The following is a 27,049-nucleotide window of genomic DNA, read 5'->3' as shown; positions in this document are numbered from 1 at the left end:
GCACGCAATTTTCTTTTTGGCACACTTTGATTTCGCTTTGTGCTGAAAATGTACCTCTGGCTGTTTATCTACGCCTGATTATACATAAATGTGTGTGTGTAAGATGTAAACAAATTATAACACAAAAAAGTAAAAAAATATTATATTGTTTACATAACAAAACCAAAAACATTCGAGCGTTGCCAATGGCCACGACGCGCAGTTCACAGATAGCGCATATATGTGTGTGTTTGTATTGGTGTGTTGTGCCGGCATTGTTTATCTTCAAGATACAAATACTGAACGTTCTCAAGAAAAAAACGTGCGCACATAACAGAAGCAGCAGAAAAACACAACACAAACACACGCACACATCCACCACAGACACAAATAGCCGCTCTTAGGCCCTGAGAACAGTTCTGAAGAGCGTAAGAGAGCGTGGGAGAGAACGTGAGAACAGCAGCAGCTGTGTGTCTGCTAAGAGCGCGTTTAACACTGTTGCCGTTGTTGTTCCCCATACTGCGAGAACGTTCCACTTTGTTTTTGTGTACGTGCGTATGCTGGTGTGCGTGCGTGTGGGTCTGTCGACGTTTCTGATTTTGATTTCGTTACTTGCGCCAGCGTCCGCGTCAGTTTGCTTTGTGATTCAGTGTTAATTTTCATAATATTATGTAACAACATGTGCGCTGGCTGACTGGCTGGCCCATTGGCCCGCAGGCAATTGAAATTAAGTACCATATCAGAGAAAATAATCGTAGAAGCATTAATCATACGCACACACATTCAAATGCACAAAGTATGAGTTTCTAGTTCCAGAGGCAGCTGCTGCTCTTTGCGGCAAGTTCGTTGACCGTTTATGTAACGCGCCAAAGTCTTAAAAAGTGGGCTGCAAAGCTCAGAATTTTAGGCCAGTCAATTAACAGCATACGCGACAAATGTCACGTCACTGCGCCAAGAGAGAGTGATAGAGAGTGCAAGAGAGTGCGCAAGTAATAGAGAGATGCAAGTAATGGCAGTTAGTATGAACTGTGCACTGGTTGAGTAATAGATACGGCAATTCTTTATTCTGCTGCTGTTGTTTTTGTTGTAGTTGTTGCCGCTGTCATGAAATGGGCAGGCAATAAAACGAAAATTGAATCGAAGAGAAAGAGTTTAGATGCCAGAGAGCGAGAGCGTGAGTGAACAAGTGTGAGTGTGTGTGGATGGCGCTCTTTGGCTGCGCGCTCTTCGCGTATGTTTGTGCATGTGTGTGTGTGTGTTTGAATTATAAAACAGAATCAAAAGCTGGCGATGTAGGCAGAATCAGGCAAAACGGCATTTTATATATGTTACGTAAAATTCCTACACTCACACACTCAGCGTCGATTTGATTTCTCGTCTCGTCTTCTGTTTTCAGATGCTCAATCGAACGCGTCGTCGCTTCCGCTGACCCAACACCAACACCAACAGCAGCAGCAGCAGTGGCAGCCGCAGCAACAAATCAGCAACTCCAGTGACTGCCAAACTGCGAAGGGCAACGCACGCGTCTTCGCTCTCAAACAAAAAATAAAAATAAATATAACTAAAATTATAAATTAATATATATGTACATGGCATATATAAATATATACAACAAAAATTTAAATTAATTGAGTGATATTTTTGGAGCTGATATGTAGAGCTCAAAAGTCGTTGCCATCGACCAGCAGCCAATGTGAAGTGCATGAAAAAGAAAGAAAATATAAACGCATATTTAATTTTAAAATAAAACTGTGCAAAAACAAAAGAGAAAAAGAAATATAACAAAAATAAGTCAAAACTGTTGAAAAGCAACGCCAGATACTGCGACGTCGCGTTGACGTCGACGTCGTTGAATACGTGACAACGCTCACCTACGAGCAGCAGTGCAGCAGCAGCAACAACAACAACAACAATAGCAGCAGCAACAGCTGTCAGGATGCCGCTCTCCCAGGGCTACTGCATGAAGCCCTCGTTGTCCAACAAACGCGCGCTGAAGGCAATGCGCAAGGAGAATCAACAGCAGCAGCAGCAGCAACAACAACAGCTGCAGCAGCAGCAACATCTGCAACATCAGCCTTTATCCAGCTCTATGCAGGTGCTGCTCCACAACAACAGCAACAACAATAACAACAACAGCAATGGCAAGTCGAGCTCACTGGAGCTATCCTATTTGATTGGCGAGTCCTTTGCGCAATCGGGCAATCTGCCACAGGCTTTTAATGTCTACGAACTGATAGCCAGTGGACAGCAGGACGGCCATGTGCCGTTGGACAAGCTGTCCTCGTTGGCCAGCGCCTTGACGGCGCACATCAGGCAGCTGGGCAGCTCGGCCACACGTGAGTCGCGACTGAAGGCTCAGTATCAGGAGCTGCTGCAGTGGACGGCGCTGGGTTTGGGCCTGGACCTGGAGGCGGAACAGGATCTGCTGGACACGCGGGAATTGCGTGTGCCCAGTCCGGTCTTGGGTGAGGATTACGATCCACTGCTCTGTCCGCTCTGCTCGGATCTGCTGCGCAGTCCGGTGACCACGAACTGCGGCCACACGTTTTGTGGCCAGTGCTGCGAGACGATCACCCAGTGCAACATTTGCCACATCAAGTTTCCGCGCAGCGCCGAGCGCATGCCGCAGGGCGTGGCACTCACCAGCACCACCAGCACCAGCGCCACTGCGAGTGGCGGCGCCATCAGCAGCATCAGCTCAACTCACTCGGCCAGCTCTTCGCTGCGTTTCATGACGGGTTTGCCTCCTGCTCCAAGTGGAGGTAGCTTTCAGCATGGCCTCGGATTGCGTCTGTCGATGGCGGCACCCACCACAGTGACCACCACCACGGTGGCGTCCACCACAGCCACAGCCACCACAACAATGGCCTCGAGCAGCTCGGCCTCGGCGCTGGTCGCCGGCATGGGCGGCGGCTATGCGCTGGGCGTGACCACGGCCATGAAGTTCATGCCGGATGTCCTCATCAGGCACCTGGTGGAGAAGTGGTGGGGTCCCGAGCTGCAGGCCAAGAAGATCATCGAGAAGGCGACCAGCTGCATGCATCTCAACCGACTCGACGATGCCCTCAAGTTCTGCAATGCCAGCCTAGAGAAAGGTGAGTTCAATTCAAGTGTTTCCCTATATCTTAAGAATTCCACTCAATTCCGATATCATATTTGATTAAGAACTGTCTCTAAATAATCATTGAAATATCTGAAATACATAGTATACATATTTGTTGGTCCAGGCCCAGGTTAAGCATACAAAATCGAAATCAGGTCAGGTCAATGTCAATTTTTTAGCATTAGCTTTGCTGTACACTGAGAGACTTTTAGTCAAATTTAAAAATCTAAGAACAAGATAACGTCCTTTTATATAACACTGTGAAATAACAGCTGTGAAGTGGTCTAAAAAATATATAGTATATATTATATATTAGATAACGTTAGAGACAAGCTGTTGTATAGCACATATGTAGCTTATCTTCAGTTCAATATATATAGCATATGCAATATATATAGCTGATATGCTATTTTATGTCACCGTATTTATACCTTTGCTCAAATATTTATCTGTCGCATCTGGTTTTTTCCAGTTCTATAAATGTCTTTCGACAATGCTATATAAAACCACACCTACAGTAAACACTGATTCATGTATAATTAGTAAGTTTTCTTCTCCGAAACTTTTGCTAAGTGTAGCATATAAATATCAAAAGGTAATAAACTATTAATACATTATTGATCGGTCATATGCAGGGCCTAAAGAGTTAAAAAACAAAAGTTGCTCAACTGTCACAACTTTTCGCTCAGTGTAGCGTCAAATTAATATCTTTTGATGATTTACTTGAAAAATCAATAAAAGGATGTAAACACACGCACAGAGAGTGGGAGGGAGAGAGTAAGAGAGAGAGAGTGAGAGAGAGAGAGAGAGAGCTGCAGCTAAATGCTGTTGCTGACGTCAGCAGCAAAACTACGCAACAGGTTTTTCAAAGGAAAAGCCTCACGTCCACACACACACACATACACATAAATAGCCACCAACTCATTTAGTGCAGTGCAGCGAGGCCCTGGCCTGGCCTAGGCCAAGCCAAGCCTGGCCCACAGTTCGTATGCGTGATGCGTGTCAACAGAAGCGCTCGAGCTGCTGGCATCATTTGTCAACTCTTATTGTTGTTGCTGTTGACTGTGGTTGCTCTAATTGTGTTGTTGACTTTACGGTTACTCCTCTCTCGCTCTCTCTCTCTCTCTGTTTCTTTCGTTTGCTCTGCCCTTCTTCTGTATGCCAAGGACTCGTCTATTAAATATTTACTAGGAAAATTCCAAGCGAAAATGAGGTGACATATCATTTGGGACATTTGCCAAGCATACGACATACCAAATTAAATTCTGCACTTAAGGGCCAACAGGGGCAACAGCAACATCAACAGCAACAATAACAACATCAACAACATCTTTAATAAAATCTTAGACTTTTGAATTGCTTTGACAACACTCCATTTTGGAGATTATATTGCGGACAGATACTGCTGCCTGGCACTGTGCTTGAATAATTGACGCGTTGAGTCAACGCGTTTGCGAGGATTTTCCCAGTCGCACGTAGACAACAGCAACAACAACGACAACAACTGAAGCAACAACAACCAATAGCTAATTAATCATTGGCGACACTTTTGGCCACCTCCACATCAGCTCCACAAATAGTTGGCCAAAGATTTTTTTATGTTTTTGTTTTTGGGTTTTTTTTTCTACCTAATTTTCTGCTCATTTCTTTTCCATTTTTTGTGTGCTTTTAAATTGATTCTATTTTCAATTTTCTTGTTATTTTTTCTGAAAAATCACGTCGATCCACGCACTTAGAAATCCATCAAACAAGTTTGAGCAGAGAAAGAAACCAAGCGGCGAGCCACTTGACTGGATGGCAGATGCCAGATGAAACGTTTAGCGGTGTAGTGGCAGCGGAGGCGGTGGGGCGTGTGTGTGTCGGTAGAATATGAAAGGAAATCGCAGCGATGTGGCAGGCAACAGCTGATGGGCAATTTTCACACAATTGAACCAAAAATTAAGCAGATCAATTAAAATGGAAGAAGAAGAGCCAGAGGGGAGGTAAATCTGAGATGTAAATGAAAATAGATTGTGAGTAGATGGGAGAACAGATAAAAAGCAGAAGAGATAAACAAAAGTACAAGTTAATAATAGCTAAAGTCAAATAGATTTGGCACACATAATATTTTTAGATCACGACAAAAGAAAATTGATTAGATAATGAGTAATTCATAATTCATGATAAACAAGCAATATTTTGGAACGCAATAGATGAAAAGCAATAAATATAAATAAAATATAATATGTCAAAGACAAAGATAATAATGGCAAATAATGAGAAGGAAAATTATTAAATTAAAGTTTAATATTAGTATAATAATTGTGGTATAAAATACAACTAAATCACATTAGAATTATAGTGCTCTACCTGGAAATATCCAGCTAGGAAATAGATAGATGAATCTATGTATATCTATATATTGCCCCCATTTCTTAGGGAAAATGTCTTCTTTTAAATTCGCATTGTTGATTTTTTTTTAAATATTTTGAGCTTGGGTAAATATTTGCCTTGATCTGCATATAGAAGACTTTTTTTTTTTTTGACAAATTCAATATTCAATATTTGAGTATTTATCCAATTTGAGGTCGAGTTGTTTGCTGAAAGAGAATAAGAGCGAAAAGGTGAAAAGCAGTCAAGAACTTTGGATTTGTTGATGAAGACACTTCAAATATGAATAGCATAAAGATAAACAAATAACACTTAAAGTTTATGTTGACTGTATATAAGTGATGTTTATAACTGTGATATATATGTATGTGATGTATATTGGGATATATATTGACTAGTATAAGTCTTCAATCGACTTAAAGCTAACTTCTGCCTTAAGAACTCAACTGATATATTGATATACGATCTATCAAATGTTAGCCAACTTCAGACTCACCCCTTATAGAGGCAATAAGAACAGTAGCCATCTCCACTATATATTAACACATATATTCCAATTATAACGCCTATGCCCATACTCCAATAGATCATGTAATAATATTGTATTTATTTAAGTGATTGCCTTTTTTTGTTTTGGCCTCATGCCTCATGCCAAGTGCCTAAGGCCTATTGCCTAATAACAATGTCTAAATATTAAGTGGGTGTTTCCATAATCAAGATACAGGATCGAAAAATGCCAGCTGCAGGTGCTGCGCGCAGGTGAGCACCTAGCTGGGGCGTGGGCTGTGCTGAGGGTTATTGCGTGACTTTTACGGTTTGTCGCCCACACAAATAACAAAAAACTGAAACCAAAAAAACAACGATAGCTCAACTGAGAAACTCGTGTTGCTTTCATAATTGTTGTTATCAGAGTGAGTGTTGTTCTAGCTGGAGCTGTTGTTGTTGCTGTAGTTGTTGTTGCTGGCCAAGTCAACGGCAGTGATTCAAATGCGTTGATTTGGACAACTCAAATGCTGACGCATCGCCGCGCGAGCCATAAAAATTTTCTGTTTAACTGAACTGAAAATGCAGGCAGCATGAAATATAATTAATAGCAAAACGTTGCTAAACACACGTAAAATACACGCACACATACACACATATATATATATATATTGCTATTTTTAAGCATTGTATATATATGTATGTATTTTTTTTCCACATTTCTTGAGTTCCCCTCACTATCAGTTATTGACTTTTGCGCTGATAAAAATTAGTCAAAGAATGAACAACAAAATATAAAAGAAATTTAATACAAGCTAATAATCTTTGTTGTTGATAAACAGCAGAAACAGAGAAGAAAACACAAGCAAAATGCTGCGTCATTGCGTTTAGTCGAAGCCAAAAGTCAAAGTCAATTAGCCGCAAATCAAACTACAAATCACACAAAAACAAACCAGGCAGCGTTGCCAGATCGCTGTGGCCACTTGGCCAAGGGCAACAAATGCAAGCAGCTCCACTTGCCACTGCGGCAACAGTAAGAAGTGTTTGCTTTCTGCCTTTTGAATGAGCCACTTAACATTCAGGCACTAAATGAGCCACAACACGTGCCAGACATGAAGAAGATTACCAACACCCTACACCTACACACACACACACACCCACACCTAGCTGAGCTGGCTAATATTGTCGTCGACCTCATGCAACATGCTCGTGTGCCACATGTGGCATGGCGAATTTGCAATTACAACCACGACTGAGCACACAACAAAAAAAAAAAAATACAAAAGTGCTTTAAAGCTAGAGTAGTGAACGACTAACAGATGCGCTGGAAAATGAGAAATTTGGAAGGAATTATAGGTATACTAAAGGGTATTTCTGGAGTGAATTGAATAAAAAGAGGAAGGCCATAAAGTTAGTGTGATTTTTATTACTTCCAAATTAATTTTATATTTGGGGTATTCCAACAAGAATCTATTTTTGGGGAACATAAAAAAGTTATATAAAATATAAATGGAGTATTCCATTCGCTGTTAAAGTTAATTAATAAATTTTTAAAGTACGCTCAGCTCATTAAACTAAGCTTGCTAAAACTTCTCAGCAAAAAAAAAAAAAAAAAAAAAAAAAAAAAAAACTGTAATATCAATATCAACGTAGCTATATCAATTAAAAGCTTTTACCTAACCTAGTCTGCCATACCCAACTTGAAAGCAACTACAGGGCATTGCTCTAGCATTTGACAGCCCGACTTGTGCTGAGTGGAAAGAGTTGTTTAACAGTCGCAAGGACTCGACTGTGACTCCAGTGCGACTCGACTCCTGCCACACGACTCGTGTGGCAGCTCGCTGTCCACTGTGGTGTGCTGCTGCAGCTGGCTGTGGAAATGCCCACATATCATGCAACGCGGTGGCATGTTTGGCCTTTTAGTGGTTTCTGCACGCAGCTCCCTGGTAATTTATGCACACACACCACATATATACTACCTAGTACCTACTATATATGTGATATATAAAGATATATATCGCAGATCGTATAATTTGATGGCGTGTGCTGTGGACTGACCGAAATGTGCATTAAATGTGAAATGTGAAAATGTCCGAAAGAATTTAGCACGTGCCGTGCAATCATTGTGTGGCAGCCCGTAGGCAAACCAGCCCCTCTGCTGTGCCACCTGACCATAGTTGAATTTGTATGTGTGTATGTGTGTGCTTCTTTTTGTTATGGCTTTAATGTGGGCCGCATTTAATTAGCGGCTAAACTCAAATGATATTCGTACTCGCCGTGGCACTCATTTGGGCTAATGAGGTCACACGAATTCTGAGGAAAAACCGAATGATGACGCATTCATTAGGCAAATGTTTGCTAATTACTGAGTTGATTCGATATACATTGAATATTTGACATAATTGTGAGTGGTTCTAGGAAATATTGTATAAATATGGAAAAACTACCGGAAGTGTCTCTCTTACTCATATGCGATATTTATGAGTGAGAATGGGAGTTATACAAGGAACTAACATAGGGTGAAGGATAAACTAAGCGTATGTTCCTTTCTTTGCGATTCTCATAAGAGTACTTGTAGAGAAGAAAGGCCTCCTCTCCTAGTTGCAGCTAAAGTTTCAGACTGTTCACCTCTCTTTGCACTTCTCATAGTTTCAAGTGTCTGAATAGAATAAAATTTTATACCAATTTACTACAGCTAATATATATGTATGTATGTGCTGATAGTAAGATTGTTGACCTAAGCTTCTGCATTCTTAGAATGATATTTATAGCCTATTTATAGAGATCAAGACTCTCGCAGCAACATGCTTACTCACTAATGTATTGTTGTTCACATGAATCAATGGTGATAAACTCTTAACCTTCAACCTGAGCACCTCTCTATGCGCTTTTCATAATGATGACTCAATCACAATTTGTTTATCACTTGTATTCAAAAATAATTCACCTGCAAAACTCTGTACGAATTCTCAGCTGATAAGCAGCGCAGCCCTGAACTTGACCGCCTCTCTTTGCGCTTCTCACTCACTCACGCTTGATAAGCCAGTGACAAAAACAATGAAACGACAAGCAAACAATATCATTGCACTTTCAATTGTGTCTGCCTAATTGCGCACCCAATTGCATGAACATCTCAAGGGCGTACTCTGAACTCGGGTGTGTGTTTTTCTTTTGGTTATCGTTGTGGTGATACAGCCATAACCCAAATACATGTCATGCCCGATAATCGTGGCGCTATCAGCCATAGTATATTAGTATGTGCATTTGTATGTGTGCTCATCCATGTGACTCTCTGGCTGTCGTCAGCTGAGTAAACAGCTGATTCGGATCGGATATAATACTACTAGAGAGGTCTCTAAACCTTCCAAAAAACCAATTGACGGAGTGCACTAATTAACATTTGTTTTTGTTTTTGGCTTTTGCTTTTAATTAGTAACACAGACGAAGGCGGGCTATTAGACGGAGGCGTGGCAGGTGCTTTTACGGATTTTTGCTTACCTAATGCGCAGTTGAGTTCTATGTATAAAAAAGTCTTTGTGAAAGCGAACAAAGGCCTGCTAAGTGAAAGGCAGACAGAGAAAGAGAGCAGGACAGAGTGAGAGAGAGAGAGAGAGAGAGAGATGGGGTGAGAGTCAAGAGACTTGGCGAAAGTTTAACGACCCACAAATTGACTTGGCCTTGAAGCAAAGCCAGTTGCCTGCACTCTTCAAAGCCTTAGCCATATATCTCTTTCTACATATATACATATATATGGATATATATCTCTATATTCATATCTCTTAACGCATCTAGTATAAAGCTGTGTTAATTTTGTTCTTTGAATTGATTTATTTGATGTGCGGTTCGTGCGCGGGCTTCGCATCTTGCATTGCCGGCATTCCCGGCGTCTATTTCGCAGATACTTGCGCTGTGGCATGCGGCGCCTTTTGGCTTTCAGTTTCGATGTTAGCCCCACTCTCTCACCCTCTGCCCCGCTCCTGCTGCCCCTCCTCCTCCACCTCCCTCTCCCCCTCCTCCTGCTTGCTGCATTGTTCGCGTCTGGTGCACATTGCTGAAATGCCAGCGCACATTTTTCTGCACTTTCTTTCGCAGCGTTCAATGCATAGAACAAATTCGTTTTTATTTTCCTCTATTCAAATGAGACTTGTGGCCCAGAAATTGTTTAGCTGAAATATTTATGCGTTTTGTTTGTTATAGAATTGGGCGTGGCTGCGACTTGAGTTAGTAAATGAAAGTAAAGAAGAAAAAAAAACTATTCTATGACAAATTTAGTATTATTTCCAATAAATACCATAAATTTCGATCACATATTTATCATTCTGCTTTATGTAACTGCTAGTATAAATTGATAGACCCTGTGCTTTCCGCCTTACGGGGCATATCGAATTGCCTTGGCATTATACAAGATTCTTGATACGGAAAAGTCATTTCGTTTCGTAACGCGCCGCCTGTTATGCACATCAGATAATGCCAGCGGGAAGTCGTAACCAGCGGGCAATGCATAATGATAATAATATAATAATAATACAAACAATAATAGTAATAAAAGAACGCCATGATAAACTGGCCATAACTCATCGACACCGAAATAAGCCATAAAAATCAACAGAATTTGCCATCGGCAGCATATTAAAGGCCAACAGCAGAGGCACAAAAAGTGAGGGAGAGGGAGGGAGAGAGGGAAGCGAGGGAGAGTGAGAGGAAACGAGAGATATATACATATCGGTTATATCCAGTTCTTAAAACAAATAGTATTTACCATGACTGCATAATGAGGCATTTGGCATGTGGCATGCGGAATGTCTTAATTGAAACTAAATGGCAGCCACATTATGGAACTGCAGTCAAATATTTGTTTATTGCATAATGAGCGAGGCAATTGGCTGAAGTTGCTGCAGCTGCAACAACGACAGCAGCTAATGTTGTCCTCATTCGCCAAAAACAAAAACAAAATTGAGCTGAAGGAGTGGCAAGCCACAAGCATTGCGACAGTCTGGCAACGCTCACGCTGTGACTCACTTGTTATTAAGTTTATTAAGTAATATTCTACTGTGAATTGTGAATTGCAATTGAAAATTCACTTTCAACATTTGTAAACAAAACACGACAGCAACAGCAACAACAACATTGGATTATTCAATTGCAGCAACGGCAAACGGCAGCAGAAAAAAAATCAAAAGTAAGTCGCTCGCTCACACAGACTATGAGCGCGCTACCTCTCCGTCTCTTACACACACACACACACATACATACAGTTGCTCTGTGGCTGTTGGTCGCTCTCTTTGACCGTTCACTGTGCTTGGCTCTCGCGAGTTTGAATTACAGTTATGTCATAGAACGTAGCTCGCAAAGCAAATGGCGGGCCGTATGCAGCTGCTTGTTATTGTTGCTGCTGCTGCTCATGTTCGCTTTATCGCTGCTGTAACTGTAAGCGATTTAACGGCAATCAGCGACTATTGCAATTTGCCTTTTACATACACACACACACAGACAAGCAGATTTGTATGTATATCTATTATTGAGTAATAGACACGAGCCAACAAAGTGCTTAACTCAGATCTGGCTTAAGGCATTATTAGACCAGGTTCGCTGCCCTATCAATCTGTTGGGCAATCGCAAAGCTTTTGGCATTTGCATTTCCATTTCCATTTACCCAGCTTAACAAACACAAGGCGCCCAGCCAAAGGCGAGTTCAAAGTGCAGCTTGTTCAGCACTGGCAAAGTTCAGTCATAAAAAATTACAAAACCAAAACAAAACGAAGGCGTAGCATTTCAATTTGCCATACAAAATGAGCTATCAAAGAGAACACACACAGTTGAACAAACACGCACACGCACACATACGCCGCAAGTTATGCAACAGTTGCCGCTAGAATATCAGGTGGTTGCTAGAAGAAGAAGAAGAGAAAGGTAGGCCAGGCAAGGAAAGTACTCAGTGCGGCAAATTAAATGAAAAAGAAGCTTTTAGCTTGACAGAAAAAGGGGGGCTGACAAAGTGCGTTACGTATTCATTGAGAACAAGCAGCAATAACTTCCATAAGCACACACACACATACACATACATATGTAAATGCATATATGTCTACTTGTCTTATTACATCACAGCTCGGCTAAAAGGCGCTGACTATAGCAAAAAGCTAATTAGTTCAGCTCTGCAAAAACAACTTTGTTTAAAGAACTCTGAAGCAGCAACGGGAGCAGCAGCAGTAACTGAAACGTCGCAATAAACGCCAATTATACAACACTGGAGAATGACACAAGATATCAACAATCACTTTTCAGCCCCATTCGCCTGTTGCCGCGTTGCCACATTGTTGATTATTTAATCGCCACACAGACGAAAGAAAGAAAAAAAAAACTTATTACAAAATTGCCAAATTCACTGCTGTTGTTGCTGACCCCCGCCCCACGCCCCCGGCTGCTGCTGCTCTCAAAAGGCAAGCGAGACGAAAAATTGAGCGCATTTACAAATCACGATTTAATTTTCAGTCGCCGCCGACGCAAAAGTCAAGCGTTGAAATTGGCAACAAACAAATGAGCTAAAACGGGACAGCTGCAGGGGCGACGGACTGAAAAACAACGGCGTGAAAAAGACAAAAGGCTAAGACATGAACGCGAGGAGAGCGGGTGGCTGGCAAGCGGGCGAGCTTAGGCTTATGCTTAACGTAACGAATGAGCAAGAAATGAAAAAAACTGACGATGACGACGACGGCGACGGCGACGATGGCCAACAGTTGGCTGCTGTCTGCTGCTTGCTGCTGGGCTTACATAACCAGAGCTCCACTTACCAAACAAACATAATAAAAATGACGTCGGCAGCGGCAGCAGCAAACAAAAGCAACAACAAAGGCAATGTTTAGTAACTGAGCGTCAGCGCTGACTGCGATGCCGGCGCCAGCTGCGACAGCGACGTTTGACTTTGACATACTTTTTTGGCCGCAGTAACAAAGAGCGCCAGCAGAGCAACTGTCAAATTTTGACATAAGCCAAGCTTGCGCCACTTCACTCGAAGCTCACTCCTTCGCTCTCCCGCTCTTAATATTATGCGCTCTCTTGCAGCAATCGCGCTCTTTGGCCCTGTTGCTGTGTTGCTTAAGCAGACATTTCGTCCCAGTTGCACTCTTCGTGCGCCTCTGCCGCTCTCACATTAACCACTGTTGCTGTGTTGCTCTGGCATACATCTCATTTCGGCTGCACTCTTCGCTTGGCTCTATCGCTCTCACAGCGGTGGTAGCTGTTGTTGCACAAGCTTACGCTCACGCAATGCTTTTGCCTAACTTGCCTGCCCTCGTCGACTCACTATTTCTTTTTGCTTCCTTTTTTTTTGGCAGCTTTGCATAAAAAGCCGGTTTTAGTGTCACTTCAGTTGTTGTTGTCGATTTTCGTTGCGTCTCTTTTGGCTTCTGTTAGGGGCTGTTCGCGTCTCTGTAGAGTGTTACATAAGCGAGCGCAAGAGCGTTGCTCGCGTTCTCTTGAGCTGTCGTTTAAGTCTGTGCAGCTGCCCAAAAATAATTCAACATTAAAAATAGACAGAATCAAAGAACCTACGCCGTCTCCTCTCCCCTTCTGCTCTTGCTGTTGGTAGTTTAAGTGGATTATTGCGCATATGTGTCGACAGTTCTTTGTTGTTGTTCGACTGGGGGTCTCAGAAATCAATTAACTGCGCGTCAAAAATGCCTGACCACGGTCCGGAAGTGGAAGTGTAGCTGTGTCTCGCTCTCTGTGCATGTGTCGCTGTATGTGTGTGTCGGCAACACACGCACATAGAACATTTATCAAATGTCAACAGCAACATATGGCAAATGCCTGCGCAAAGTCAATATACAACATATGGCATAACTAACAGTCGTGCGAGGGGGGCTTGGGGCCTGGGGAAATTGTGGCTTGTGGTAGAAGTTACTGCGGCTAGCGCGGCCATATCTCAGCGCACCAGGCTAATGCGCTGCGCCAGTGTGTTGCCCACAACAAAGGCGCCGCAATGCAAACAAAATGCGATAAGACGAACCCAAATACTCTACAAAAAGGAAATTAGGAGCACGAAGAACAAAAATAATTAAATAATTTTTAGAGTCTGCTATAGTTTTAAATGATTTTCTACTATATATGCATACATCTATATATATTTCCCTTTGGTATGTCTTTATTTTACATTCTGCATATGCAACTTGATACAAAAGGCCATTGTGGGCGTGGCCTGTTTTATTGCTAATCAGCGAAGTCCACTTGAAATGTTGTTGTTGCTGTTTCTTGTTGTTTGTTGCGCGTGGGGGCTTTGCAGCTGTCGACTTGCTGGTCTTTTGCCATTTGTTGTCACAACTGCATAAGCAGCTAGATTTTAGCAACAACAGCGACAACAACAACAAGAACACTCGACTGCACACAATGTTTTAGCTTTTACAACTATCTAAGAGGAGGCAGCAGAATGGAAACAAAACAACATGCAGTAAAAATGCCCATAAAAACAACTGAACTCTATCTAATGCCTCGCACAAGTTGCACAAGAAAATAAAATAAAATAAATATATATGTATATATATTTGTATAAAGAGGAAGCCAACGCAATAGAGAAACAAATGACCAAGACTAACGGCTGCACTGACAGAAAAGGAGGGGGGCTAAGCCAGTCGAGGCTATTCGAAACAAATATGAAAAGTGAGAAAATAAAGTTACAACAAAATAAAATGAAAAATATGTCAAGCTTAAACTTGTTGCTAAAAACGGATATATATGTTACAAATAATGCATGACAAATAAACAAAATAACAATTGCAATTACACAGTTAAACTTGATAAAGTTTGTTAAAGTATTTTATACCTAAAGCAATATTTAACAACAATAAAAATCAATAAAAACTCAAGCAAACATTATATAAAATTGTAAAACTAAACTAAATATTTCTCTGCCTGCTTATTTTAATTAAAATAATAATAGTAATAATAATTTTGATTAAATATTATTTAAAATTGTAAAATTCACAAAAAATTAAGATTTATCTATATTTTAACTTTTAATTACTTAAAAAAAAATACCGCTTTCTCAATTTTAATACGATTCAGCAGCAACTCCACTCCGTTTTCTTTGCGTGTAACTCTGCCGCAACTCTTTTGCCTAGCCTGCTTGACCTTGAACACAGTTCGCTGCTGCGCTGTCGACGTCGCCGCCGACTTCGACGCCAACGTTGCTGCTCATTGAAGCAATTTCTGTTGCTTTTGCACGCTCATTTTCCAGCTGAAAATTTGTGCTCTGCGCCTCATAAAAAGCGAGTTATTTATTCAATGCTAACATTTTACAGTTAGTTGCAAATTTGAACAGTTTGCAACAAAATTTATTTGCAAATTTTTCGTGGATTTCTGTTTTAGTTTGGATTTTGAGTGCAATTTGAAATTTGCAATTTGTGTTTACAAGCAAAGAAATCTAAATTCATATTTTTAATTTGCGTGTGTAAATTGTTGTCGGTTATTGTTGTTGTTGTTGTTGTTGCTGCTGCTGTTACTGTTGTTACTGTTGCTGTTGTTGTTAACGCTCTGAATTGCTTGAAGGTTGCGGCTGGCTGAGCAACAACTCGCTTATATAACATTTATTGGGAGATTGTTTCAATACCACGCAACTGAAGCTAAAATGAGTCAATATGGGGTATATTGACTGTTTCGGAATGTATGTTAGCCAAGGCCAAGAGCAGCTTTCGGGTAATAAATTATGCAGTATTGAAAATGATAATGATTATGATAATGATAATGATATTGATATTAAAAATGTCAATCATAATAATCTTTGCAATGCTCATGATTATAATTATAATGTTAATTTAACTACGCACAACTTATTAATTAAGAAGAAATGCTTAATTATAAATAATAATTTTGCTGATGAATGATATTAGTGCTAATTAGTCTAATTAGACTTATGTTGATTGCAAAGCTAATTTCATTGATTAGGTTGTGTATTATCATCTCTGTGATATAGCCAATTGTATTGCCAGCAGGGTATCTCTTAGCCTGCTACTGCCCACTGGAGCACTGCTACTTGTTTGTTTTGTTGCTGTTGTTGTTTCTTTTGGCTTATTTGTTTGGCTTACCTTGAAATGATTTTTAGCTCAGCTTGGAGTTTAACTGTGCTGCTGTGAGACTGTGTGCGTGTGCGTATGTGTGTGTGCGTGTGTGTGCCTGCTCGTATGTCTATTTGATTTTGCCTGTAGCTGCTGTGGTCGTTGCCAAATGACGCATACGCAATGTTGCAGCCCCCGCAACCAGTTGTTGTTGTTGTTGCTGCTGTTGTTGTTGTTGTTGAATAAAATTGCGTCGCAAAACAAAATGGAAATTCATGAAAAGCAGCCGACAGTTGGCGCCGCCCGAGTGTGGGTCGGTCAATCACCTGTGGAAAACGCAGACGCAAATCAGATTCAGCTTTCCTAGTTCCGTCTCTCCGCTCCTCTATTGAGCAGCGTTTAGAGCAACTTCTCGCTGCTGCCCGTTGACCTTGGCTTGAACCCGCAGGCGTTAAATTGACATTTGGCCGCAGATAGAATCTTTACGCTTCGATAAAGCCAAACGAGAATATTACCGCGGCGCTAAGAGCTGGAGATGAGCGAAGTTAAAATACGCTAAAGAAAAAAAAAAACCGAAAGTTAAGGAGAAAGAGAAAGCAAATTTTTAATGCTGATGATGATTTGAATAATAATAATTCGAATGCAAATAAAAAGAAAGAGAGAGAGAAGAAAATGATAATGAGAACAAATCATAATATAAATTGTAAATACAAATATAATTATTAAAATTATTTTATATATATATTACGAGTCTATAGCTGAGTCTTAGCTGCCCAGGGGCATTTGAGCTGGTATCACAGTTTTTTTCTATTTATTTGCTTTCTTCTTCTTCTTCTTTTTTTTGCATTTTTTGTTCACTTTGACATTTGAGCCGCCTGTTCGTGGGCGTTGGCCACGCCCGCACAGCCGAAAGAAATGACGCAAACGATAGTAGAAAAATGTGCTCAAAGATTTCTTCTGTTTTTTTTTTTGTTGCCCCCCAAAACATGAAAATCATGGAAAATGGGAGCTCTGAGAATGTCATGAAAATCGAGCAGCGAAGCACGAAAATTCATTGTCATTTCATGTTTATATATAGATCGAATTATTTGATGCATTTCCTCCTGGCCAATGTCAGGTGAAATGTGTGTAATGCATAGATAAGAATGTCTAAATATACAGTGCATTATAGATATATATTATATAATAGATATATTATTATATAATAGATATACGAATTACGCATACGCCGCGTGTGCCGCGCGCTGTGCAGCCATTCGCATTGCATTTCAAGTGCAATCGCCTGTCAGTGAAATAATTAAAATGTTGTTGCATTTGAACAATTTCACAATGTTCGCACTGTCTCTAGAGAGAGAGGGAGAGCGGAAAGGAAAGACAAGCATAATTAATGAACTCTTGCAATTCTGTGGCAAATGAAACGTTTAATAGTCGAGCCGAGCCGAGTCGAGCCGCGCAGCGCTAACAAAGCGTTTTGCTTCCTGCTTTTAGTATAATGCCAATGCCAATGCCAAAACGGCATTAAAGCGTAACTCTCCCTCCCTCTCTCTCTCTCTCTGTCGCTCGCTTTGTCTTTGTCACTTACTTAATGATTCTCTTTCTTTCACTCTTTCTGTAGAGATTAGCTTTTAATGTCTGCATTCTTATTTATTATTTATCGTGTGCTTTAATCAACACAGGATTGAGCAGGAAACGGCATTTGGCAAGCATTTGTATTTAGATTTATGTGCTAATCTGTTAGCTAGTTATTTTGTTTATATATTTTATAGTCATAGTTGAGGTCTAAAGCGCAAAGGTTATATTGGCTTTGTTTACTTTTATTAAATTCCGTTCGACTTCTAAGCTGTAAAGTAAGTTTTAGCTAGGCAGACTTATATAAAGCATATATACATATATATATTCTTAACTATATTTGATTACATAGCAACTCAAACACAGCAAATAGCAGTAGCTACAACAACAGCAACAACAACAAGAATTGTAATTTGAATACCCTGCAGCTGCTTTGTCTTTTGTCTGTTTGCTGTTGCTCGCAGCATCAAGTTAGCGCCCTTAACAAGCAGCCCCCTTAAAGCACACACAGAGACACTACACACACACACACACTCACACACACACATTTATACTTGTGGCGCAATTTAATGGGCATTCAGTTTTTGTTGGTATTTGGGTCAGTTTGGCTCCAGCTTTGCGCGTTTTATTTCCCTCAGTGGGCTTTACATAATGAACCAACTGTGCGTGTGTGTGTGTGTGTCTAGTCTCCCCATAGATATGTGTGTGTGTGCGTGTATTTGCATTGTGTGTATTTGCACAGAGCATAATCAAAGCCTGTGCCCAGCAGTCGGCGGCGACGGGAGCATGCGGCGTATACGCAACATTTATTTTTAGCAAATTGTTTAACGACGCTTTTTTCCCATTTTTTATGTGCTCGTGTTTCTTTTTCGCATTGTGCACAATTAAGTTTTGAGACATATAGCGCATTTAGTACGCTGATCTAGGCAAACAATTGTGGGCAAGTTTCTAAGCACAGTTGAGCCAACGAAGCAAAGAAGCCGCCAAAGCGGAAGTCGAGAATGGGAGATGAGAAGAAGAAGAACGAAGCAACTTTGTTGCAACTGTATGATTTGTAATAAAATTTAATTTAATCTACATATTTTTGTTGTTGCTGTTGCTGCTGCTGTTGCTGTTGCTGTTGTTGTTGTTGCTGTTGCTGCTGCGCTACTTATGCAATCAGCGAGAATAAAGCGAAATTCGCAATTCGCAAAATCATTTTTAATGTACGTGACGAAATCTGATTTCAATGCGGCCAAGAGAACACACACACACACATATCTATTTGATATGTGTGTGTGTATGTATATGCAGATTGCAACTACATCATACATATATATTATTTATATATATAGCTCGACTATCTTGCAGCCAAATGCAATTTATCAACAGTTGGGCTTAAATTGTCTGCAGCGTTACGGAAAAATGATCAAGCGTAGGATGCGAGGGAGTCGCCATGGCCTTCCTCTCTCTCTCTCTCTCTCTCTCTCTCTCTCTCTCTCTGTCTTTATCTCTCTATGGTATGCTATGTGCTTGGCTAGCGTTAAATTCTCTAATAAGTGCAAATTGACAACAACAACAACTACAACAACAGCAACAGCGAGAGCAACAAGAGGCGCAATGCTGCCTTTTGCATTTTAATTGAATTTTTGCTCGAGTTGTTTTGTTGTTGTTGTTGTTGTTGAAGGCAATTACGTTTATAAGCATGCTGACTATATCGAACGGGAAGTCGGCAGCCTTAGCAATGAGATATATGTATATATGCATAGTATATATATTTATATCTATATATATTGCGTGCTGCCTGCATTCGTCTTGCTATATAGAACTTTTCATTTATTTAGCTGAAACATGATTTTACTTGTTCCAGTTATGTTCTTGAGGCTTTTCTGGTAGCATAATTCTTGTTACATAACAAGTCAATTAGGCCTTAAGCAATTTAGTTGTCTACAAGTTTCAAAGCGAGAAAGTGAAACTTATTTAAGGGAAAATTTATATAAGTTAATATTTTGTATAGTCCTGCAAATTATATAGATTTCAATCTTTTTTGCGCTAAGTTCCTTGTAAGAAAATAGTTTTTCAATTAACTATATTTTTACCAACGTTATGATTGATCAATTAATGTAAGGAATCTAATACATTTAGCTAATGTAAAATTTCAAGCTGAAAGTAACCGCTTTTAAATAAATTTAAAGTGAATATTGTTAACTAACTGTTATTGCTTGCCACATTCATGGAAAGTTAAACAATTCTCGATCGTAATATATACATCAATCTATAAGCGTTATCTAATTGGTTGTCAACGTAGGCCAAATTGCTTTTTGCATAATTCGCATAGCGCAAGCACACTTAGCCCCAGCTCACATCCTCAATTTACCTGGTCTTATCTAGCTAGCTATTATCACCTAAACACCTACACACGCACATGGGCAAAGAGTGTAAGACAGAGAGAGAGAGAGAGAGGGAGAGGGAGAGACAGACAAATACTTGACATCAATTTGGGGCAGAAAAAAAAAGGAAAATATTGACAAACATTTCGAATGCGTGTTTTACATAATCAAAAACATGAATAACACTTGGACCACAGCAACAACAACAAGCAACATATTCAATGTTGTAACAACATCAAAATGCAAATCTTTGCTGAAGCTGGCGATGAGCTGCAGCCTGCATTTTGGATATTGTCTGATATGTAATCACTTTTTTTTTGCAACATTTTGTATAACAACTGCAATAACAACAACAACAACCGCAAGTAGGGGGCTAACAAACACACTCACACATATATTGATATCTACGTAGCGCTGTTTTTATGTTGCGTAATGTTAGGCTACATAATCGCGTTTTTTAACAGATGCCTCAGCCTTGTGGCTCTTAACAGTTAACAGCACAAGAGCGCGCATCCGTTGGTTGAAGAGCGCCAACATGAATTTACTCTTATAATGTTAACGCGCTGCTGGGTGTGTGGGAGCAGTGCGCCTTTCTAGAGCGCTGTTAAGTGCGGGCGCAACATGTTGCTGGCATTATTCAAATGAATGTTAAGCTAACAGTAGCACAGCTCGCAACATTTCATGTGCTAACAATGCTGGCAACATGCTAATAGTGTAATAGTGTAACTAATGTTAGTTAACAGGCGCGTGCCGTGCTTTGACGGCAGCAGCGCTGTGAACGTCAACGTCAACGTCAGCGGCGACAGCAAACTAATTGTAAAATTTGCTATTTCGGCTAGTTGGGTGGCGGGGTGGGTGTTTTTGCTTGGTTTCTTTTATAGATATAGATGTATATTGTGTGTGTGTGTGTGAGTGTTTATGTAGATATATATATATTTGCATTTGCTTGGCAAGCGATCGTCTCCAAAAACGTTGTCAGATTTTGACATTTTCATTTTCATGTTCGTTTTAATTTTCTAGCCGTTTGACATTAAGTGCGCGATTTCGTTTGAATTTTCATTAGTTGGCGCCCATTAAGCAACAATTAGCATACAAGTTTTTGTTTATGAATTTCTCTAATAGTTTCTTTCGCTTCTTCTTTCTAGTGCCGAGCAACTTTAAGAGTCTCTGCTTGCGCGCTGAGGTCCTATTGAAGCTGAGCCACTATCAGAGCTCCCTGGCGGACATTGAGAATGCGCTCAGAACGCGCTGCACTTCAGCCAAGGTAAGACCACCCACTACAGTGATCACTCGCTACAGTTGCTCATATTCAACTCTCCCTTGCAGGCTCACTATCTGCGTGCCTTGGCCCTGAGCGGCTTGGGTCGCTTGGAGGAGGCGTTGCTCAATGGCTTCTTGGCCATTTGCCTGGACAGAAATACAAATCTCAGCAATTCGGAAATCTTTCAACATGATCTCGCCAAGGTGAGTCCACAACTCTATTCTGTTTACAGTTAATTAATTGCAGTTCTTTCTTTCAGATTCTGCAACGTCTTTTGGCTCAAACGCCCAAGAGTCGTGATTCTCTGCCCTCGCTGGCTGCGCAGCAGCAGCAGCGCAGCAAAGCGCCGTACACTCTGCTCTGGGAACAGCTGCGTCGCCGCAGGAAACAGCATCATCACCATGTGCACCTGGACGATGTGGAGGACGACTTCAGTCTGAGCTGCGAGCAGCAGCACTACGACAACTACATCATGGACGACGAGGAGGAGGTGGTGGAGGCAGCGGCCATGGACGGCGACTTTCTGTTTCCCAGCGCGCTCGACTACATCGATCCGCGCCAGGTGTACGATCAGCTGCACAGCGCCAAGCAGTTCGAGCTGCAGGCGCGTCGTCGTGCCAGTCGCAAGCATTGCCGCAGAAAATGGGCAGCGGCGCAGGCAGCGCAGTTGACGCCAGCCGCGACGGTCGAGACGGGACGCTGCAGTCGTTTGGTCAGCGACGTCCTGGAACGCACGCAGCAGGAGCTGCAGCGACTGAGAAGTGAGTTAATTACCAAAAATTACTAAAAATACCAAGAAAAATACCAAAAGGTATAGAAATGAAAATAGGTGGAATAAATTTAAGTATTTGATGAATGAGAACGTTAGGAATTAACCTAATATATATATTTTTTAATACTAACAAAATTAGTTTTTGGTATTTGTAAAATACTAAATATATCAACTATTTAATACGAATTCAGTATGTGAAAAAGCGATTCATATTAAGTTTTAATTCTAATCAAACCTCACTCTCTCCTTCTTTCTCCCTCTCTCTTTCTCTCTCTCTCTCTCGTTCTCTACTACAGAATTGGATAGCTCGGAGCAGCGACAGGTGTCGGTGGGCAGTCAGCTGATTGATGCCAGCGATTTCGACTGCGTGCTCTGCTGTCGCACGCTGTGGAAGCCGGTGGTGACGCCGTGTGGACACACCTACTGTCTGGTATGCTTGGATCGTTGCATGGATTACAACTCCTCGTGTCCATTGTGCATGTCACCACTTGTGGAACTAAATGTCAATAATCTGTATCAGGGCTCATCCTCGCCAGTACCCTTTGCGCTGGCCAAGCGGCCAGTTACGAAATTCCTAGAAGCCGCAATGAAACGATTCATTCCAGACCACTACGAAACCAGATTTCGACAGGAGATCGACCAGGAGCCGTCGGTGCCCGTATTCATATGCACCGCCGCCTTCCCCTCGGTGCCCTGTCCGCTGTTCGTCTGCGATCCGCGCTATCGCTTGATGGTGCGACGGGCCCTCGAGTCCGGCGACAAGACGTTCGGCATCGTCCAGCCGCACAACGGCAAGTCGCGCTACTATGACGTGGGCACCATTCTGGATATCAGGGACTGTGTGCTGCTGGGCGACGGCTGCTCCATACTGAGCACCATTGGCTGCAAGCGCTTCAAGATCTTGGCGCGCAGCGAAAAGGATGGCTATGAGACGGCCAAGGTGGAGTACATCTACGACGAGCCGATTGCCATCGATCAGGTGCAGTCGCTGGCCACGCTCCAGTCCCTGGTGCTGGCCAAGGCCATTGTCTGGTTCGAGAGTCTGAGCAGCGAGCAGAAGCACGAGATCCTCCAGAGCTATGGCCAAATGCCGCCGCTCGAGCACAGCTGGGAGCTGATCACTGACGGACCCGCCTGGGCCTGGTGGATCATCGCGCTGCTGCCGCTCTCCCAGCAGCTGAAGGTGAGTGCAAATTGGCGGAGAATTTCCATTTTCCTTCAACTAATTCCCATTCTCTCTCGCTCTCGCCTATCAGGTGGACATCTTGGCCACGACGTCGCTGATGAAACGTCTGCGTGCCATAGACAAGACGCTCGACTGGCTGCGCGAGCTCAGGCAGCGGCAGCCGCAGCAGCAGCAGCAGACGCCGCAGTCGCAGTCGCAGCTGCAGCCGCACGATGATCTCAGCCTGGACTGCGAGGAGCAGGTGGCCGTCGATGAGGGGGCAGCCAACGGCGACGAGTGCTGCCTGTACGCCGAGCCACACACAGACGAGGAGCTGCTCGTGTAGTGCAGCAGCCCCTCGAATCATAGATCTAGCTTTAGTTATATATAGATGGTATATGTATGTGAATAGCGCTAGGTTGTAGCCGTAGTCGGGTGTCTGAAGCGTTTCTCAATGTGTAAAAGCAAATTCTGTGTCTAAAAGCCATTCGTATTACACTTTAACTGTTATCCTAGGGGCCAAAACGAAAAGGTATATATAGATCTATATATATATTTAACTTAGCAGAACCAAATTATCAGTAGCAACTGTAACTGTAACTGTAACTGTTAGCTATTAGCTTTTAGCTGTTAACTTTAACTATAACTGTAACTGTTAACTAGCAATGTTAAGCAACTGTAGCTATAAATACTGTAAACTAAATGTGTGTAAACGTTGAACTCGATGTGTGTAGCAAATGAGAGAGATTTACAATACATATATAGTACTATATAACTATCCATATATCTGTATATACATATACGAGTATATATATACTACACATACAATCAAAAGTCGCGCCCCTAACAATCTAGAGAGCCACCCCATATGTAACTTGTTGAAACCGTTGTAAAAAAAAAGCAAACTAAAAACACATTCCAAAATCAACTAAAACTGTAAACTAGATTGAATTCTCTGCAGCAAAAAAGTAACTTTAACAACAACAACAAGAATAACAACAACTCATGGTTTCTACAACACAAATTTTTTAAAGGGAAATACCAAAACTATGTAAAGGCCAAGAAAACTTTTTTGAAATGAATGAAGAGGAGAAAAAAAAAGCAGAGAAAACTCCTTGAGAGTTTTTTTTTTTTTTTTTTTCTTAAATTCTATGTTTTTTTTTCCTAGACTAAGCGGCTGGAACTATAAGACAATCTGCAAACCTATTTTTTCTTTGTTATATACTCTATATATATATATATAAACAAAAACTAAAAACGATAAAAATAGAAAATAATAATAAGCAGCAGAAGAAGAGGAAGAGCGTGTAGGTAGAATTTCATGTTTTTCCTTTTGCAAACGATTTGGCTTTAGATTTCCTTTCTAAGTAAACTCTATAGATGTCTCTTTCACACAAACTGTGTCCCTCTTTCTCCTCTTTCTATCTCTCTCTCTATCTCTCTCTTTGTTAAACTATATTCAAGTTATATATTCTTATAAATGCTTATATATATATATATATATATATATGTATGTATATGTATATATATATATATATGTATGTATGTATATGCATATATACTTTATCTATATCTGTATCTGTATCTAAAGTCCGCATTCCTATAAACATAACACCCAAACACACACACACACACACGACAAACTTTAAATAGTAATTAAACTAATTTAATTAGCTTTAAGCCAATGCCTCATGCCTCATTTAAATTGTTTTTTTTTTTTTTCTTTTCTGCTCTTCTGTTTTTGTATTTGTAAAGCAAATGAATTTTAAAAACAACAATTTGCTTTGCCAGTCAGCTCATTTAACTACAAATATGTATATATATATACATACATATATAATGGTACTTGTATATAGTTAGGACTTTGTTAAATTTACGCCTTATAAACGAGCATAGACAAGCATCTTCTTCTTATACGATCACGAATTTAATTTTAATACACACACACACATTTAGCACCTAGCTATGTAATTTTATACAATCTAAAATTTAGAAAAAAAAAAGAAAAAAATCTAAAAAAAAAAAAAAAAAACAGCAAAACGAAAAGAAATTTCAAACATAATTTGTAAACGTTTTTTGTGTCTAATTTATAAACGAAAAAAAGAGAAAATAACAACAAAAATACAAATAAAAAGAATATCTTCGATATATAAATGATAAAAAATTCAATTGATTTTTAATTCGCGTTTCTTAGGTTTTTTTTTTTTAAGAAATCGACTAAATAGGAAAAAAAAACTTTTCACATTCGCCAAGTCACAAAATTGTACAGTTTTGCTTCAACTTTTCTTTTCCTGCCCGTTAGATGAAGTGGGCGGAGTATATTGGCTTTATGTAATCTCTGTTGTTGTTATTGAGGTTGCCGTCTTGAAATGTGGGATATATATGTTATATATACTCATTTCTCCAGACTCCCCGAAGCAGTCTTAAGAGTTTGTATGCTCGTGAGCTCAGCAACTGGAAGGGGTATATTGGCTTTGCGCTTTTAGAAATTTTTTATTAATATATATGAACTTAATTGTAAATAAATTCAAATTAAATTTGGAAGTACTTATCCTGCGTACTCTCGTCTTAAAACAACACTTTATTTAACTCATCCAGTATGAACTCAACAAATTGGCAATTATTACATATATTCTTTTTGCAATATCTAGAATATATGTTATAATATAGAATAAAAGAAGTTATCATAGTTATGTTGCCCTAGAGATGGGAGAGATGGAAAAGAACTGAGGAAATACCAGAGGTTGGCATGTTATTGACAGATAGTTCTGCCTTGAAAGCATTGTACCATTATCAGTAGAAAAGTTCTCTATTAATAGATCCAAATTTACACGCTAGTCGTAAAACAATGGAAGTTACAGTTATTAGAGTTTCTTGGAATGATTTTCGATCTCTCTTGCAGCATATATTAACTACAATAATTTTACAACTGCCCTTCAATTATATAATTCTTCTCTACAAACAAATATCCTATAAATAGATCCATATAATATCGAATGTCGGAAAATCAATCAAATTCCTTATCAATTTCTGTTGCCCTGTCGTGCCGTAAGCGAGTATTATGCTGTCCGTTACGCCTCGTTGCACAATTCTGGCTTGTTTTTGTTATTCTTTTTGGGTTTAATGATATTGCAATGCATTCGCCTATGTAGCACTTAGCATCTGGCATCTAGCCTTCGACTTTGGAGTTCAACGCTACGAGAAAATGGAAAAGCCAGCTAGTAGAAGCATTGATAGTGCTGAAATGCAAGGCATACGATTTGCCGGGCTACGGTCCATAAATATTTAACACTTGCTCCGATATATATATATATATATATATATATATGGGCACTGCACTATATACAATCTCAATATATCCTGTCTTGCATAAACCCCAATAAAACTCGATAAACGAAATTCCGCTGTGCAATATGCAAATCGCAACTATTACTTCAGCATATTATAAATACGAAATATATAGAGTCCAAATCTGATCAAAATGCTGATTGATGAAACTTTCAAGTCGCATTTGCATCGATCATTTGATATGCCAAAAAAAAAAAAAAAAAGTTTACAAAGTACGCATATCTATCCCAAGTTACGAATCCGTTTTTAAGGTTATTTCAATGTTTCTTCTCCGAATTTTGGATGTCAGCTCTTTTGCGTCTATATCTGTGTGAGCTTCGCAGCTTCGTTTATGAAATATTCATAGCGCTCATTTGCATACGCAAAAGATAACGGAATGAAGATGCTGCGAGGCTCCAGTGAATGACTTATGGATGCTCTTAGAGAGCATAAATATAATCGGGAGTATTTTACTTGCAAGAATGAAGAATTCATATTGTGTTTCAATAGTTTTGTGATATATCAGTTTCCTAAAGTTCAGAGTACAAGATTATTATCTTAAATAATTGATTTATGAATTAATTATATAAATGTATTCATCAAAT

General features: G+C 40.3%; 1 protein-coding gene across 1 annotated transcript in view; it reads left to right on the top strand.

Moving 5' to 3' along the window:
- Window positions 1-25,151, top strand: part of LOC108612289 (LON peptidase N-terminal domain and RING finger protein 2) — a 32,534-nt gene extending 7,383 nt beyond the window's left edge. The window contains exons 2-7 of the mRNA XM_089469221.1: window positions 1,376-3,074; window positions 21,065-21,183; window positions 21,246-21,383; window positions 21,440-21,941; window positions 22,249-23,135; window positions 23,209-25,151. Coding sequence (XP_089325347.1) covers window positions 1,916-3,074; window positions 21,065-21,183; window positions 21,246-21,383; window positions 21,440-21,941; window positions 22,249-23,135; window positions 23,209-23,463 — 3,060 coding nt within the window. The 5' untranslated portion in view covers window positions 1,376-1,915 and the 3' untranslated portion in view covers window positions 23,464-25,151. The remainder of the gene's footprint in view (window positions 1-1,375; window positions 3,075-21,064; window positions 21,184-21,245; window positions 21,384-21,439; window positions 21,942-22,248; window positions 23,136-23,208) is intronic.
- The last annotated feature ends 1,898 nt before the right edge of the window (window positions 25,152-27,049 follow it).

This window comes from Drosophila arizonae, chromosome 4, assembly GCF_054131065.1.
Source record: "Drosophila arizonae isolate 15081-1271.41 chromosome 4, UAZ_ARI_1.0, whole genome shotgun sequence".
NCBI classification, from domain to species: domain Eukaryota; kingdom Metazoa; phylum Arthropoda; class Insecta; order Diptera; family Drosophilidae; genus Drosophila; species Drosophila arizonae.
Note: the sequence above shows the minus strand (reverse complement) of the source record. Positions and strands in the feature narration are given on the sequence as shown.